Source organism: Siniperca chuatsi, linkage group LG11 (genome assembly GCF_020085105.1).
Source record: "Siniperca chuatsi isolate FFG_IHB_CAS linkage group LG11, ASM2008510v1, whole genome shotgun sequence".
Classification (NCBI taxonomy): Eukaryota; Metazoa; Chordata; class Actinopteri; order Centrarchiformes; family Sinipercidae; genus Siniperca; species Siniperca chuatsi.
Genome location: NC_058052.1, coordinates 17,066,884 through 17,082,547, shown reverse-complemented (window position 1 = coordinate 17,082,547; position 15,664 = coordinate 17,066,884). Strand labels below are relative to the sequence as shown.

The window sequence follows — 15,664 nt, the reverse complement described above, 5'->3', positions numbered from 1 at the left end:
ACCCCTCAGACATGCCCCATGTTTTCAATAAGAGACATTTTGTAGTGAATGTCCCCATTTGAAACAGGTTTGTATTGATCTGGGCTGAGAAGGGGACAGGCGATTGATCGTAATGTGTGACAGCCCTATTCCCTAAACTCGTAAGCCTGCCTTTCTAAGAATGCCTCAGGTCATACAGAAATAAATGAATGAAAATGACCTGTTTGTAGTGGCCACACAAATCAATGCATGCAGCAGGTCACATAAGAGACTTCCTGGGATGGCAGAGAAATTGACTGGCAGCGCTGAAGAACATTAACTAAATTACTGAGGCATTCTGTATCGAAATGAAACATCTTTGGATCTGATAATCCACCGTTGTAAATGGAGAACATTTGATTGAGATGTTATATTCACCACTATATCTGGGTGGGTGCTATGACGCATAAAGAAGAGATACTGATAATTCAAAACCAATCTAAAATAATTCAAATCCTCCTTTGGAAAGAGTCATAACTGTGACAATATGTCAGGCCATATTTAATCATGATAGTTCTCTGGAAGCTGCATGTGTGTGGGTGGGTCGATGTGAGACAGACAGACAGAAAGACGGACAGACTGGCTTAGACAAGATAGATCAAATTTAGACAAGTGGTACGTACAAAATAATGTAATAACACTTCATGGAAAATAACTTTACCATGAAGTAACTTCATCACAATTAAAAGCAAAGTTACAAAGGTCATATTACGCTAAGTGGCAGTAAGCAGCATTTGTGAGGAGGTCTGGCATGGGGCACTTTGATATATTTCAAAGCAGCATGAGACATCTAACAGAGCTTTTAGCAAAACTGCAGGTGCATCAGTCTAAAAGAAAAAGAGCAAAATGATTGCCGCTGTATGGCCAAACACAGAATACATCAACAGGGAACAGTTGTCATAAGTCATAAACAAACCAGCAAGTATGGACATATAGCATATACTGTAAAGTAGCAATCTGAAAAAATGAATTCTTATCTTTTCAAGTAATCAACATTTTGGATTGATGTGAAAAAAATGATTTATTGAGCAAAGTGTCTTGTTAGGACAAAGCAATACAGAAAGGACTAGCTGGCTCAACAGCAGGGGTGTCAGACTGTGAGCTATTGAGGGCTGAGAGTGTCCAGGTTTTCATTCCAGCTGGAGACAATGCCACAGGATGTAATGGCACATAGTCTGAAAAACTGGCTCAAGAGAGGAAAGGTCTACTATCCATAATAAAAGCCAGAGTTACTACAAGTAAGACTTGAGAAGAAAGAGGCTTCAGTCTATCATGCTTTAATCACAGTAGAAGTCCATGTCCTGAAAAAAGGCAAAATAAAATGAGATAAATGTTGACCACCACCTAGACCACTACCCACTCCAGAAAATGAACAGAGAATGAAAAAAAGAGAAAGTATTCATCTCAGGTATTGTCCTGTAAAAAGAGACAAATATACTTACAGTTGTGGGAATCTTAACTGTGTCTTCCATAAACTTCTGTGTCTCCTTCAGCACAGTTGCAGGGAAGTATCCAATGATGCCCATCTGGTCCACATAGCGCTCACTATAAACCTGCCAGTGAAAATAACATGCCCTCTCTAACAAATTACCATACACAACATTATACATGCTTTATGCATTCAACCATCCTCACTGAACTTGAAGTCATTTAAATTCTTGCTCATTTCCAGTACAATGAAACTGAATATTTAACCAAATGTTTTTCTTGACATTTTGCTCAAAAAGGCCAGAAAGTTCACATTTGTTTGTCACAACTGCTTCACATCTGCTGTGTCTTTTGTAAGTGACGTGTGCACTGCTACTAAAGAACACGTTAACAAATATGCACATACACTTCCAGACCAGAAGACTCCGGCGCCCTCCTCTGGTATGAGTTTAGAATACACATAAACCATCTGACCCTTCTTGATGTTGATGAATCTGCAGTCAGGAGCTATGAAGTCATCCAAGGCTGTGGCCATGGAGAGAACATCTAATAAACCACAGAAAAAAATTGAGAAAAGGGAAATACAGATGAAAGAATCTATTACTATTACTATCTATTACTATTTTTAAGAAGTTATCAAGCCCATGCATTTTATTGCATGCTTTTAATACGTAATAGTTTTCAGGATACACTCTACACACTTCTTCATGCTTCTGTTTAATGCACTGACTTACATGAGCATTCTGCATCCCCACAAATCTTGTTGTCTGCTAGTTTATCCATAAAGACGGCCCTCACAGTCTGGTGCAGTAGTCCCACACAGAGCAGAATCACCAGTGGATAACTCATGCTGACAGAGCAGAACCAAAGGAGTGTTGTGTGAGAGTGGATGTGAATGTGGACGTTTGAAGGAACTTAAGGCTATAAAAATCTCAAAACACTTCTGTCAGCCAGGAATGGGCTGAGCCCCTACATCAGAGGTCGCCTGACCAATCAGTGTTGAGTTTCAGAAATGCCACACTCTGGAACTATTCATTTCCCACAGGAGAGTTGGCGGACTTTTCTCAAATCTCAGTCTCTTTGCAGGAACAATCAGTCACAGTTCATGTGAGCTGTGTGTCTTATCTCTGGGGAAAAAGCAAGTGCATGTGTTGAAATACAGCATGTTGCCCATAGATAATCTTGGGTAACGGTGCAACTAATTTATAACGAGTTTGGAAAATGTTGAGCTGAGTTACTTAGTTATTTGTCTAACTTACATTCAGCTCTGATGATTCTCTCATGTGACTGTAGGCCTGAGGGTCTTTAAAGGCCTGAGGTCAAACTAAATTGTTATAAATGATTGAAATTGCAAATTGCAAAATAAAGTGTATAACGTAAATAAACCCAGGCTTAAAGAGCTGAAAAAAATCACTCTGTACAGGATGTGATAATGTTGTGAAATACACTAATGAACCTGAATAGTTTAAGAATGATACCACCACTAATTAGATATATAAGTAATTGCAACAACAGGGGCAAATGTGATGTAATGAAGCTTGCTGGGCCTGGCGACAACTAGTTCCAGTTATAATCTAGTCTGGTAATTTGCTAAACAAATGTGTTCAATAAATTTAACCAAACCCAGTCTAAGTAACATAGTCAAATAGTCTATACAATCAGGAAATGGTTTAAGAGACCCTCTGTGTCCTTTTACTGTGAATATCATTCCTATGCTTCTCACCACGACGTTATTGAATACGAATACACAACTGATCTTGTGGCATCATTTTTTTTAAACAAGCTTTCTAAAGTCTCTATAAACAAGTACGTTATTATTTCCTTTTTCGTCTGATGTAAAGCTCTGCAAAACGGCGTTGTTCTGTGTGTGTACGCTGTTTTAACCTAGTTCGCTAGGCGGGCGGGGTTTTAAACCTACATACAACCTCGCACAAGTCAGAAAACATATAGCACCGCTCACTCGCGCTCTGCAGTCGTTAAAAACAGGCACACTCCTTGACATTTCGGCTGTGACGTATGCACACTGTAAACTCAAAACGTCCGTCGGACGGTGATGTTATTGTTCGGTTTGAAGAGTTTGGGGGAGGTCGGTGCTTTGTTTTTATTTTGGGGGCTGTGAGCTACCACTAGCAGGCTAATTCCACTCAGATTTCAAACACCTGCATTCCTGGACCGTGATATATTTTAATAATATATCATCATATTTATCCAGGTAGTGGTAAGCTAACAAGTTAGGTCCCGAAGTAGCCGATGGACGCCCGGGTATCGGAGTTATTTTGCTCAGGAAATGGACACGGCTCTGGATGTCAAGGTGTTGCGTCTAACGTCAAACCGGGAATTGGCTATGGGGTAGCCCCCAAAAAAGCTTGTGTAAAGAACAACAAGAAAGCCAAGGCGCGATTCTCCCGCAACTTCAAACCAAGCAATAACACCCCATATCTACCTCCAGAGGTAAGGCTGAAATTACGCGCACAGCTACTGCTAGCGTAGTCAAGCTAATGTTATTGACGACCCAAAGCAAAGTCGGCTAATAACAATGTGAACTTAAATGGGTGTGTGTGTGCATGTTGTGATGTGCAACACTAATAACTGTATATTTCTGATTGCATCCCCTGTCGTCGGGGTTAACTGTTTGCTATGCTGCCCTGACTTGTCTTTGAACTCGCAGTGACACGTAGCTAAGTTAGTCGGTAACGAAAGGGAAAATGAATGAGATGGTTATACTCGGCCAACATTAGCAATCTAACATTTGCTGTTAACTTACAATTTGCCATTCACAGTAGTTTTACAGTAACGTTAGTAAGCCAAATGTGTGTTTAATTAAAAGCCGCTTGCTGTAGCTGGCTGGCATTTTGCTAGCTAGCAGAAGAGGATCAGCTGTGTTTGTAAATATCTAACAGGGGGCGGTCGACCTATATCTAACGTTAGCTAATGTTACTATGACAGTCCCTGACATTAACTGAAGGACTGTGTTACGTCCTTCCGTAACGTTAGTTACCTTAACTTAAACTCACCCGACAGTTAACGTGACCATTATTTTCTCAGAAACGTGAAAGAAATAATTGTGTTGACCTCAAGCTAACTAAAGCTCAACCTAACTTAAGCTGGAGCCAAATAAAATAAGTTCAGGGTTAGATTGTGTTTTTAATATTAATATAGATTATTGAAGGCATCTCAGCCTTGAATTTAAATAGATTAGCAGTATCCTCACAGCACCATGGTGATACACTCTTAATGTTAACGGGGCAAGTCTCAACATATTCCATGGCTTCGGCTGTTTCAGCTGATTCCCAGCATGTAACCAGCACCACTGTCCTGCCGTGATCATAATTGTTAGTTTGCATTTAAGATATTTGTCCCACTTTTAGGGATATTGACTAGTTAACCTTAAATGTATATTGACTTGTATACATATGTGTGCTATGTCTAATAACACATTAAGTAACTGTGTATTAGGGCTAGCTAAGCAGTTAGTCAGTTTGTATAGCTCCCAGTGACTACCTATTCACAGTAGTGCACTGACTGCTCATTCAGTCAGATTGCTTTTCTTTGTGTCTTTTAACAAATCAATAGCCTGTTGTCTCACTTCTCTACAGTCTGACAGCTGTTGTTCCTGTTCTGTCTCTGTCTGTCTCTCTTTATTTCTTTCCCTATCTCTCAGGCTGAAGAGGGAAATATAGAGTACAAGGTAAGCAAATTAGCTGTCATGCTGCCATGTTATGTTCAGATATTTTGGTGTTCCTCAAAGTGAGTTAGTTGCTTCAAATAACACTATAACACTATAACAGCTCATGGTAAGGTCAGCCTCTTCATGGCAAGAGTGTGGATGTTATTTGTTATAGCAAGCATTATTACAATATACTGTCAGCAATATGTAGGTAATATGCCAGAATATATAAGTGCTGCCTTACATGGTCCTACCATTGAAAACCAACACCACAGTGGATTAGCAAGAGCATTTTTAGTATCTGGACAGCTTCTTCCCTTACCACATCAACATAGACTTCATTTCAGATTTTTCTTGCCTCAGCCCTACAGTAATCATTTGTAATGTTAGTTATTTTCATCAGAATTATTTAACCACTGACTAGACCCATTTAACTTTCCACAATCTAGGTTTAAGTTCAGCACTGATTTCTAAAGTCTCTCACTGGTCTAGCTGAAGCTGGTGAATCCCACGCAATACCGCTTTGAGCACCTGGCAACACAAATGAAATGGCGACTGCAGGAGGGTCGAGGCGAGGCTGTCTATCAAATAGGTGTTGAGGATAATGGCATGCTGGTGGGACTACCAGAGGAAGACATGAGGACATCACTGAAGACACTCCATAAGCTGGCGGAGAAGTAAGTCATCATATTATCAAATTCACTTTTTATTCGAAACCGTAGTATATTGTGACAGTTTGACATCAGGTTAAAACCCTAACCAAACAAATGGTAAATAAAAATATGCCATTAAAAACAAAGCCAGTTTCCATTTTGCATAGGCATACGATAAGTGATCATTTTGTAATTACACAATCAAAACACTGCACTTAATTTATTTATATATTTGTTTTTCTATTTTATGACAGAGTTGGAGCAGACATCACTGTCCTCAGAGAGCGAGAGGTGGACTCTGACTCTGATGTGCCTCATAAGATTGCTGAGGTTCTCATTCGCAAGGTGCCAGATGACCAGCAGGTTAGTAGGGCTACTGTGAAGGCATGTTGCTCTCTGGATGTTGTTCTTTTGTTGTTGATGTGTTCATTTTTTTTTTTTATTCTTTGTGTTTTTCCTGCAGTTCTTGGACCTGCGAGTAGCTGTACTGGGTAATGTGGACTCGGGCAAGTCCACTCTCTTGGGTGTTTTGACACAAGGTGAGCTGGACAATGGACGGGGAAGAGCGAGGCTCAACCTCTTCAGACATCTACATGAGATCCAGACTGGACGTACTTCAAGCATCAGCTTTGAGATCCTTGGCTTCAATAGTAAAGGAGAGGTGAGAAAAGATCCAACGACAGAGAATAAATAATGTGTAGTTAGTTATATACTCTTACATCATTTGTCATAAATAGCAACATGAGTTAAATACATTATGTTATAGTTATCACAGAGTTTTCTTATTGAGATGTTCAAGTAGATCAGATAAGACAATATGGTCTTGGTAATAGTGATATAAAGAGGAAAGAAAGTTTCATATAATGTAACATTAAAGTAGCAATGTATTACTCATTAAACTACTGCATCTGCAAGTAATGTTAGTTACTGATATCTAGCCTGACATATACTTTCAAATAAATAACTGGTGCTATTGCTTTTTCTTTATGTAATTTAGATCATGACACTCCTGATATGATTACTTCTTTTCCTAGGTTGTAAATTACAGTGAGTCTCGAACAGCAGAGGAGATTTGTGAGAGTGCCTCTAAAATGATCACATTCATTGATCTGGCGGGTCACCACAAGTACCTGAAGACCACCATCTTTGGCCTCACCAGCTACTGTCCGGATTTCGCTATGCTAGTTGTCAGCGCAAATACCGGCATTGGTGAGTATTAATTGATTAATTAAAGTTTCTCATAATTTTGTAAGAATTTGCGCATCATTGTCAGATCAAATCTACTCGTGTCTGTGTGTGTGCAAATTATCCAGTCACTTTACTGTTCAGATAAGCCAAGCTGAAAGTGGATCTGTCACAAAAATACAGGCTGGTAATAGACACTTGCAGGGCCAGTCTGACAGAGACCCTATGTTTATGTACACCACACCTACATACTGTAGTTGGCTTAGCCAGCTGTGGCTCAGCACTTTACAAACCTGTAATATCTGAGCTAATGTAGCAGACCACCATTCCTACAACAGCCGCTTTACCCCTTGTCACTGCCACTACTAGTCCCAAAATATCTCAAATACCATCCATTCATGTCAGAGTCCTCTGACCCGCTGGAGTTAGCTCTGTGCTTGATCCCATGAAAATTTGGACCTGAGACTTACAAATGGGTCAGGAAGCTCCTGTATATGTCAACATTGCTGCATTTGCAGAAAGGACATAACACTTGACAATCACTAGAAGTTATGCCCCAAATACTTGCAGGAGTTAGCCATTTGCATTGTAGCTTTTAAAAAATGAAGCAGATCAGTTTAGACTCAATCCCAACAAAATTTTAAGTCTCTACACGTGCAAAAGTTATTATTTCCTGCTACAAGAAGACACTGTTCTCTGCAGTTTGCAAGATAAACAAGGTCCTCTAGTGTCAGGCAACAGCTCAAAATACTCTTTCGATACTCGAACTGAAGAGGAAAATGACTTTTTATGATAACAGCAAGTGAGACTGGGAAGCTTGTACGATACCCAGGTCCAGGAAGGACATACTTTGAAACCTGATCTGCAGAAAGTGGTGGGACTGGCTAGGTGGTTCTTTGCTTTGCTTCCGAAGACATATTGTTTGTTTACTATTCTTGCTGTAACAGAAGAACACCATTTGATTTAGTTTGTCGGATCTGGTTAAAAACACATTGTCAGAAATGCGCTCGAACCCATGCCTCCAGGGGAGACTGCGATCTGAACGTAGCGCCTTAAACTGTGTTGACTCTGCCAGATGACTGGGAGGAGGAGGGGCTTTGACAGGCACAGCAAGTGTGCCAAGATAAGAACACACTGTTAGAAGCTTGTGACCTGTAAAGAGTATCTGTGCTTTTGAAAGCAATAGCCTTATAATAACATAGGGTTATTAAGAAATCTGTAGTTATGTTTTACTTTTGAAAATGACAAGCAGACATGTAGATAGAAACCTGAGCATTGGAAACAACATTTGTTACTTAGCACTCCAGCTCACAGCCTGCTAGAATTATTAAGTGAACTATATTCAGCTACTGTTAATGTATGGCTGGCAGTCTTCAGTTTAGTTTAGTTTTTTAAGGTAATTTTGAATATGTGATTTCACTGATTTTGAAAAGGTTGTAAACAAAAGTATGACTCAGACCCAAGTCCTGTGTTTGCGAGTTGTTTTTGAGACCTTTGTTTTATTCTAAACAATGTTAACTTCAAATGGCAAATTGTCGTAAACCATTTTTTTGTTGCAGTTTTTAGTGGCAAATATAGAAATAAAAGAGATGTAGTCTACCTGCAGTAGTAGATAAACAGCGGAATGCTAAAGAATTTCCAAGGCACAGTCACAATATAGCTGTTGCTGGTTTGTTTTTACTGTTTTTAGCCATGTGAAGAAAGACTTAAATCTGTGGTTAATGTACCTTTGACTTAGATGTGTCCTTCAGTAAGTAAGCAGTATTTTATTTACATTAATTCAGTAGTAATATGCCACCACTAAAAGAAAATTACATTGACTGCTGTAAAAACTGATAATTAAAATAATTTCTATACAGGAATAATAAGTTCAGTCCTCATGCTTAGAAAAATAGATTTTCATCAGAATAAGTAAGGAAAAATACGTTCAGCATTTAAACCTTGTGGGGCTTAAAACTGAACCAGTACTACACTGCAGGGGAAATCTGAAATGGTCTTCAAATAGTGCCACTTATTTTCTCTAGAAATCTGAGAATAAAGCTCAACCTGCAATGAAACACCTTTTTTAAAGCCTATACATTATTATTCTTTAATTCATATATAATTATGCTTGGATTTATGTACTTGTTGCACTGTGGGTGTTGCTGTGTTTGTGTGGGTGTTTGTTCTAAAATAGGACATGCTGGGGGAAATGGGGTCAAGAATGAGGACCACCTTAGCTACGCAACAGACAGTATGGGAACACAGTGTCTGCAACCCAAGCGCAACAGCTTTAATTATGAAACAGAGTAATGGATCTGTGTAATGCATAGGGATCATCTTAGATTCTATCTGTGACAAGCCAAAAAGCCAAAGGGTGGGTAATCATCTTGTATCATTCTGTGATGCTTTACCAGATATTTTGGTCCCTCCACTTCACTTATTACCTTTACACAGGATGAGGAACTTTGATTTTTCCTATGCCCCTTTACCTTGGATGCACAAAAACACACAACTAGCAAAACAACCTGCTGCACAGCTGACATGGGCGTCAGGGTATTCACCTGTAAATGTGTGTTACGGATCAGTACCCTTGAACTCCTTAGTGATATAGGCCGAATTGAGACCTACAGTTGTATGCAAAAGTTTAGGAACCCCTGACAATTTCCATGATTTTCATTTATAAATATTTGGGTGTTTGGATCAGCAATTTTATTTTGATCTATCAAATAACTGAAGGACACAGTAATATTTCAGTAGTGAAATGAGATTTATTGGATTAACAGAAAATGTGCAATATGCATCAAAACGAAATTAGACAGGTGCATAAATTTGGGCACCCCAACAGAAAAATCACATCAATATTTAGTAGAGCCTCCTTTAGCAGAAATAACAGCCTCTAGACGCTTCCTATAGCCTGTAATGAGTGTCTGGATACTGGATGAATGTATTTTGGACCATTCCTCCTTACAAAACATCTCCAGTTCAGTTAGGTTTGATGGTTGCCGAGCATGGACAGCCCGCTTCAAATCACCCCACAGATGTTCAATGATATTCAGGTCTGGGGACTGGGATGGCCATTCCAGAACATTGTACTTGTTCCTCTGCATAAAGGCCAGAGTAGATTTTGAGCAGTGTTTTGGGTCGTTGTCTTGTTGAAATATCCAGCCCCGGCGTAACTTCAACTTTGTGACTGATTCCTCAACATTATTCTCAAGAATCTGCTGATATTGAGTGGAATCCATGCGACCCTCAACTTTAACCAGATTCCCAGTACCGGCACTGGCCACACAACCCCACAGCATGATGGAACCTCCACCAAATTTTACTGTGGGTAGCAAGTGTTTTTCTTGGAACGTTGTGTTCTTGCCGCCATGCATAACGCCCCTTGTTATGACCAAATAACTCAATCTTTGTTTCATCAGTCCACAGCACCTTATTCCAAAATGAAGCTGGCTTGTCCAAATGTGTGTTTGCATACCTCAAGCGACTCCGTTTGTGGCGTGTGTGCAGAAAAGGCTTCTTTCGCATCACTCTCCCATACAGCTTCTCCTTGTGCAAAGTGCGCTGAATTGTTGAACAATGCACAGTGACACCATCTGCAGCAAGTTGATGTTGTAGGTCTTTGGAGGTGGTCTGTGGGCTGTTTTTGACCGTTCTCACCATCCTTCGCCTTTGCCTCTCCAATATTTTATGTGGCCTGCCACTTCTGGCCTTAACAAGAACTGTGCCTGTGGTCCTCCATTTCCTCACTATGTTCCTCACAGTGGACACTGACAGCTTATATTTCTGCGATAACTTTTTGTAGCCTCCCCCTAAACCATAATGTAGAACAATCTTTTTTTTCAGGTCATTTGAGAAGTGTTTTGAGGCCCCCATGTTGCCACTCTTCAGAGGAGAGTCAAAGAGAACAACAACTTTCAATTGGCCACCTTAAATACCTTTTCTCATGATTGGATGCACCTGTCTATGAAGTTCAAGGCTTAATGAGCTCACCAAACCAATTGTGTGTTCCAATTAATCAGTGCTAAGTAGTTACAGGTATTCATATCAACAAAATGACAAGGGTGCCCAAATTTATGCACCTGTCTAATTTCGTTTTGATGCATATTGCACATTTTCTGTTAATCCAATAAACCTCATTTCACTACTGAAATATTACTGTGTCCTTCAGTTATTTGATAGATCAAAATGAAATTGCTGATCCAAACACCCAAATATTTATAAATGAAAATCATGGAAATTGTCAGGGGTTCCTAAACTTTGCATACAACTGTATATCTGAACCTAGAGATAACCTACTATACATATCGCTTTCTCTCACGTTTCAGCTTTGTTTACAACGAAACCAGACATGCCTCCAGGACACTGCTGCCTATGCTAGAAGTCACTGTGTTTAGAAAAGTTTGTCTTTGTTATTCTGGACAACCTAGACATGAATGACATAATTACCACATATGGTTGAATATTCCTGTACTGCTATCCTATCTACTTCCTCCGATGGCATGACAATCATACGTCATGGTCGAGGTCTTATCAGTTTGTATACATGGTCTTTTGACCCTTAATCTCACATTATGTTTCCCGCAGATAAGCAGTGTTATATTAGGTCACAACAGTCTTTTCCCTTAAGGATGTGGATGTCCTTATGTGTCCAAAGGCATGTTTGCCGAGGACACTGGATCCCTTCCGTTTCATTTAATGCAAATTGATCTGTATAAGAACACCATATGCAATACCTAAAATTAACTGTGTGTGTGTGTGAGTGAGAGCTTTGATGATGTGAAGTGGTGTAGAGTGAGGTGCACCTGAACGAGTAAATTCAATTTAGTGAAACCCTCTGACTAGACCTAACTTAATCCTTACTTTCGTTCCTTCCTTCCTCTTTTCCAGCTGGTACGACACGGGAGCATCTTGGCCTTGCCATGGCCCTGAAGGTGCCCATCTTCATCGTCATCAGTAAGGTGGACCTCTGTACGCGGGCCACAGTGGAGCGCACTGTGCGGCAGCTGGAGCGTGTCCTGAAGCAGCCGGGCTGCAACAAGGTGCCCATGGTCATAGGCAGTACGGACGATGCCGTCACAGCAGCACAGCAGTTTGCCCAGTCGCCCAAGTATGAGACAACTACATATACATAAATGAATGAGTACATGAATAATTTAATGTTTTCCATTTAATGTTTTGTAGTTACGTGTGTGCTCCCTCTATAAATTAGAAGTAGGAACTAGTCAGTGATATGCATCCTGGTCACGTGCTTGTGTTCTCCCTGGCAGCATCACACCCATCTTCACCTTGTCCAGTGTGTCTGGAGAAAGTCTAGACTTGCTCAAGGTCTTCTTCAACATCATCCCTCCTCTCAGCAACAGCAAGGAGCAGGAGGAGCTTATGCAACAGCTAACCGAGTTTCAGGTAGGTCTGAGATGACGTTTGTGTATGCATGCAACTGATCAGCTGGCACATACACACTCTTTCAGATGCAGTGTAAATACATACACATGATTTTGATGTGATTGAAAACAGTGTGCATCATTACAGGTGGATGAGATCTACACGGTACCAGAGGTGGGGACTGTGGTGGGAGGTACTTTGTACAGGTCAGTGTGTTGAAATGCTCACTTCACGTTCTTCCATTCAACTTGCATTTCTTTGTTTTTGTTTAGCTTGGACTCTCTCTAACCCACTATTCTCTTTGATTGTGCAGTGGTATCTGCCGTGAGGGAGATAATCTTGTAGTAGGGCCCACAGACTCAGGCCATTTCCACAAGTTGACCATCGGCAGCATCCAAAGGAACCGCTCTGCATGCAGGGTACTCAGGGCCGGCCAGGCTGCCACACTTGCCCTGGGCGACTTCGACCGGTCACTACTACGCAAGGTCAGACACTTAATGTTTGTGCCAAATTTGTCTAACTCTTATTTTTTCCCTATACTGTTTGCCTGTCTCAGTATTTAGAGGGAGTGTGTGTTCCTTGTATTTTCATGAAAATAAAAATGTCCGATTTGGTACTTTATCACTGATTCATATATATAAAAATACATTTTATTATGTTACACACTGAATTCTAATCTATGTGTGTACAATGTCCGTGTGTTTTCCACTTACAGGGCATGGTGATGGTGAGTCCGGAGATGGATCCGACCATCTGCTGGATGTTTGAGGCTGAGATTGTGCTGCTCTTCCATGCCAAGACCTTCCACAAGGGCTTCCAGGTTACTGTGCACACTGGCAATGTGAGACAGACCGCCACTGTCGAAGCTGTGTATGGCAAGGTTAGTTCATCCACTGAGCTACAACTGCTACTGTCTGAAAGTTGTCCTCTACTTCTAAAACCTGGGCTTCCCAATATTATATCCCAATGTGTTACCTTAAGCAGATTATGTCCAACTATTCTTACATTTGGTTTATTCTTAATGCTGTCTCTCTTTTCGTCTTATTCTTATGATACATCTCTGTACCACAGGAAGAGCTGAGGACAGGTGAGAAAGCAGTGGTTCTCTTCAAGTTCATCAAGCACCCAGAATACCTGAAGCTGGGGGCTAAGATGCTCTTCAGAGAGGGCGTGACCAAAGGTATCGGCCACGTCACCAAGTTGCAGCCCATCGCCCAGTACCGGCCATCCCAAAGCGAGGACGACGAAGCCTAAAGTTTCTCTGAGAACCACAACAGAAAACACCGTCCCACCCAAAAACAAGGTGCTTTATTAACAGCCTCCTGCTTTTTCCAAAGGCCACTCTGCCCTGCTCTCTGCGCAGTAAATCCCTGTCACATGATTTTGTTGTTTTATCACCCTGTTCAAAAGCCTTGTTGTCACCATCCTTCTCATTTGTCCCCTTCAGCCTTTTAAATAACTGTTTATATTTTATTCTGCTTTCTGGTGTTGGGTGTTGCTCTTCATGGCACTGATAAGAGGAAACCCCTCAGCCACCTCTGTAACACATTCACTTAGCAACATCTACCAAAGTGATTGACTGTCAAGAACACATAGTTGCAATGCACAGATCAATAAGTGGCAACTACGAAGTTGCTTTCTCACACCTAAGTTGAAGTGCTACTTACACAGTTTACACCTAAATCCACTCCTAACACACACGTCGAAAAAGATGCACCCGCACACTTGCACTGAAACATAAATGCCAGTGTTGATATACTTTTAGCAGATTATCGTTTACAAACTCCACAGTTGTACGAGATGCTTGGACATTAAGGTGTAACCTGTATCACCAATGTCATTGTTGTCATCATGCCACAGCAGCTTGTCTGTGTTACCAGCATAGTGCCTGACTGAGAAAGACAAGCCTCTGATCTCACTGTATTTGAATACTCTTAAATCATACCCTTTTCTTAGTAACCGCTAAAGAATTATGCGAGACAATAGTAAAAGCATTGAGATACTTTTGTGGTTCTCAAACACAGCTTGTCAGTTGTATATAAGCTCAAGGTATGCAAGGTATGCAAAGTTAGAACTTGACCCAGTTTGTATGTCAGCCTGCCAAGATAACTCACATTGGCAATCACCTTGTAACTGGTTTTGTTATGTCACATGTCTGTGAGAATTACGTTTTTTTATTCACAAAAAATGCCTCACGATAGTGCAGTGAGATGGCAATGATCTTGCTGCCTACGTTTCAAGTGCTTTAGTTACTCAGGTCAGTGTAGATATCTTATTAGACAGCATTCCACTCTCACGGAACTACTCCATTGGACGTTTCTGTTGCTGACTTGGGGAGAGGGAGGTTTGAGGGAAAAAAAGACAAGGGTGTTTCTCCCAAAGAGATGTTTGATAATGGATTATAAAGCATATGAAGCTACCTACTGATGCAGCTTTGTTTAAAAGCAATTATGTTTGAGGTACTTGATGTCTCTCTTCACAAGTTACTGATGTCACTGCCTGTGAAGGGGTTTAACACAGTGCCTGGTGGAACTACCGTTTGAGTAGCCTTCCATTACACCCCAAAGTTTTACTACTTGGTAAAAGATCTAATTAAGTTGGTGCTACTCCTTGAAACAGCTTTTGATATTTAGAAGATGACTTTGAAAATGAATGTTAATTGCTACTCTGTTCAAGGCCGCTGTTGGCCTTATCATGTCTTATCATAGCATGTTGATTTATACATAGATTGTTGTCCCACTGACAGAGAGGACAACTGAAATATGTGCCCTGATTTGTTGCACCCATGTTGTTGTTATGCACAGTTTGAGTGCAAGAGGAAAAGACGGCATTTCAACCAAAATATTTTTTAGCCTTTATGAAGAGTTCTATCAGGTGTTTGTTTTAATGCATCTGAGAAGTATTTTATAGATTTCTTGTAGTTCCAGATTTTACAAATCATTCACACATTTTTCACTGTTTTCGCAGTCTCCTTAATGACACCAACACAACTTCACTTTTTTGAAATCACGTTTAAGACCTGTTCTCCTTTTAATTAAGTGTAATATTTTAATTATTTGGGTGAAATGCAATATTTATGTACAGATCCAATTTGTGTATCATGATGTACATGAATAAAACGTTTTATTGTCTCTTTAGCAGGTGTTTGATTTTGTTGTATTTTAAGCAAAACATACAATTGCTCAATGTTTTCAACCATGTCATCATGCACCTAGTGTTTTGTCTACTGGCTCACATGTCACAGAGCCATGACTCACTACACAAAATTGAGGTTTAAAAGGCTTGTTTCATTGACCTAGTATCGCTCCTCCTAATCTGCTCCCCAGCTGATGCAAGACAATGCAAG

General features: G+C 40.4%; 2 protein-coding genes across 2 annotated transcripts; one reads left to right on the top strand and one right to left on the bottom strand.

Annotated features, from left to right (window-relative positions):
• Nucleotides 1–1,013: 1,013 nt before the first annotated feature.
• Nucleotides 1,014–2,384, bottom strand: LOC122884305 (otoraplin-like). Its single transcript, XM_044214080.1, has 4 exons — nucleotides 2,181–2,384; nucleotides 1,853–1,992; nucleotides 1,461–1,571; nucleotides 1,014–1,319 (listed from the first exon to the last, which is right to left on the bottom strand). Exons 1-4 carry the CDS (start codon nucleotides 2,293–2,295, stop codon nucleotides 1,296–1,298), a joined length of 390 nt encoding a protein of 129 aa, XP_044070015.1. The 5' UTR covers nucleotides 2,296–2,384; the 3' UTR covers nucleotides 1,014–1,295.
• Nucleotides 2,385–3,466: 1,082 nt separating this feature from the next.
• On the top strand, nucleotides 3,467–15,455 carry gtpbp2a (GTP binding protein 2a). The gene is made up of 12 exons (XM_044214079.1): nucleotides 3,467–3,897; nucleotides 5,108–5,134; nucleotides 5,606–5,790; nucleotides 6,021–6,129; nucleotides 6,230–6,427; nucleotides 6,801–6,975; nucleotides 11,824–12,043; nucleotides 12,204–12,339; nucleotides 12,466–12,524; nucleotides 12,632–12,803; nucleotides 13,034–13,198; nucleotides 13,390–15,455. Exons 1-12 carry the CDS (start codon nucleotides 3,697–3,699, stop codon nucleotides 13,570–13,572), a joined length of 1,830 nt encoding a protein of 609 aa, XP_044070014.1. The 5' UTR covers nucleotides 3,467–3,696; the 3' UTR covers nucleotides 13,573–15,455.
• The last annotated feature ends 209 nt before the right edge of the window (nucleotides 15,456–15,664 follow it).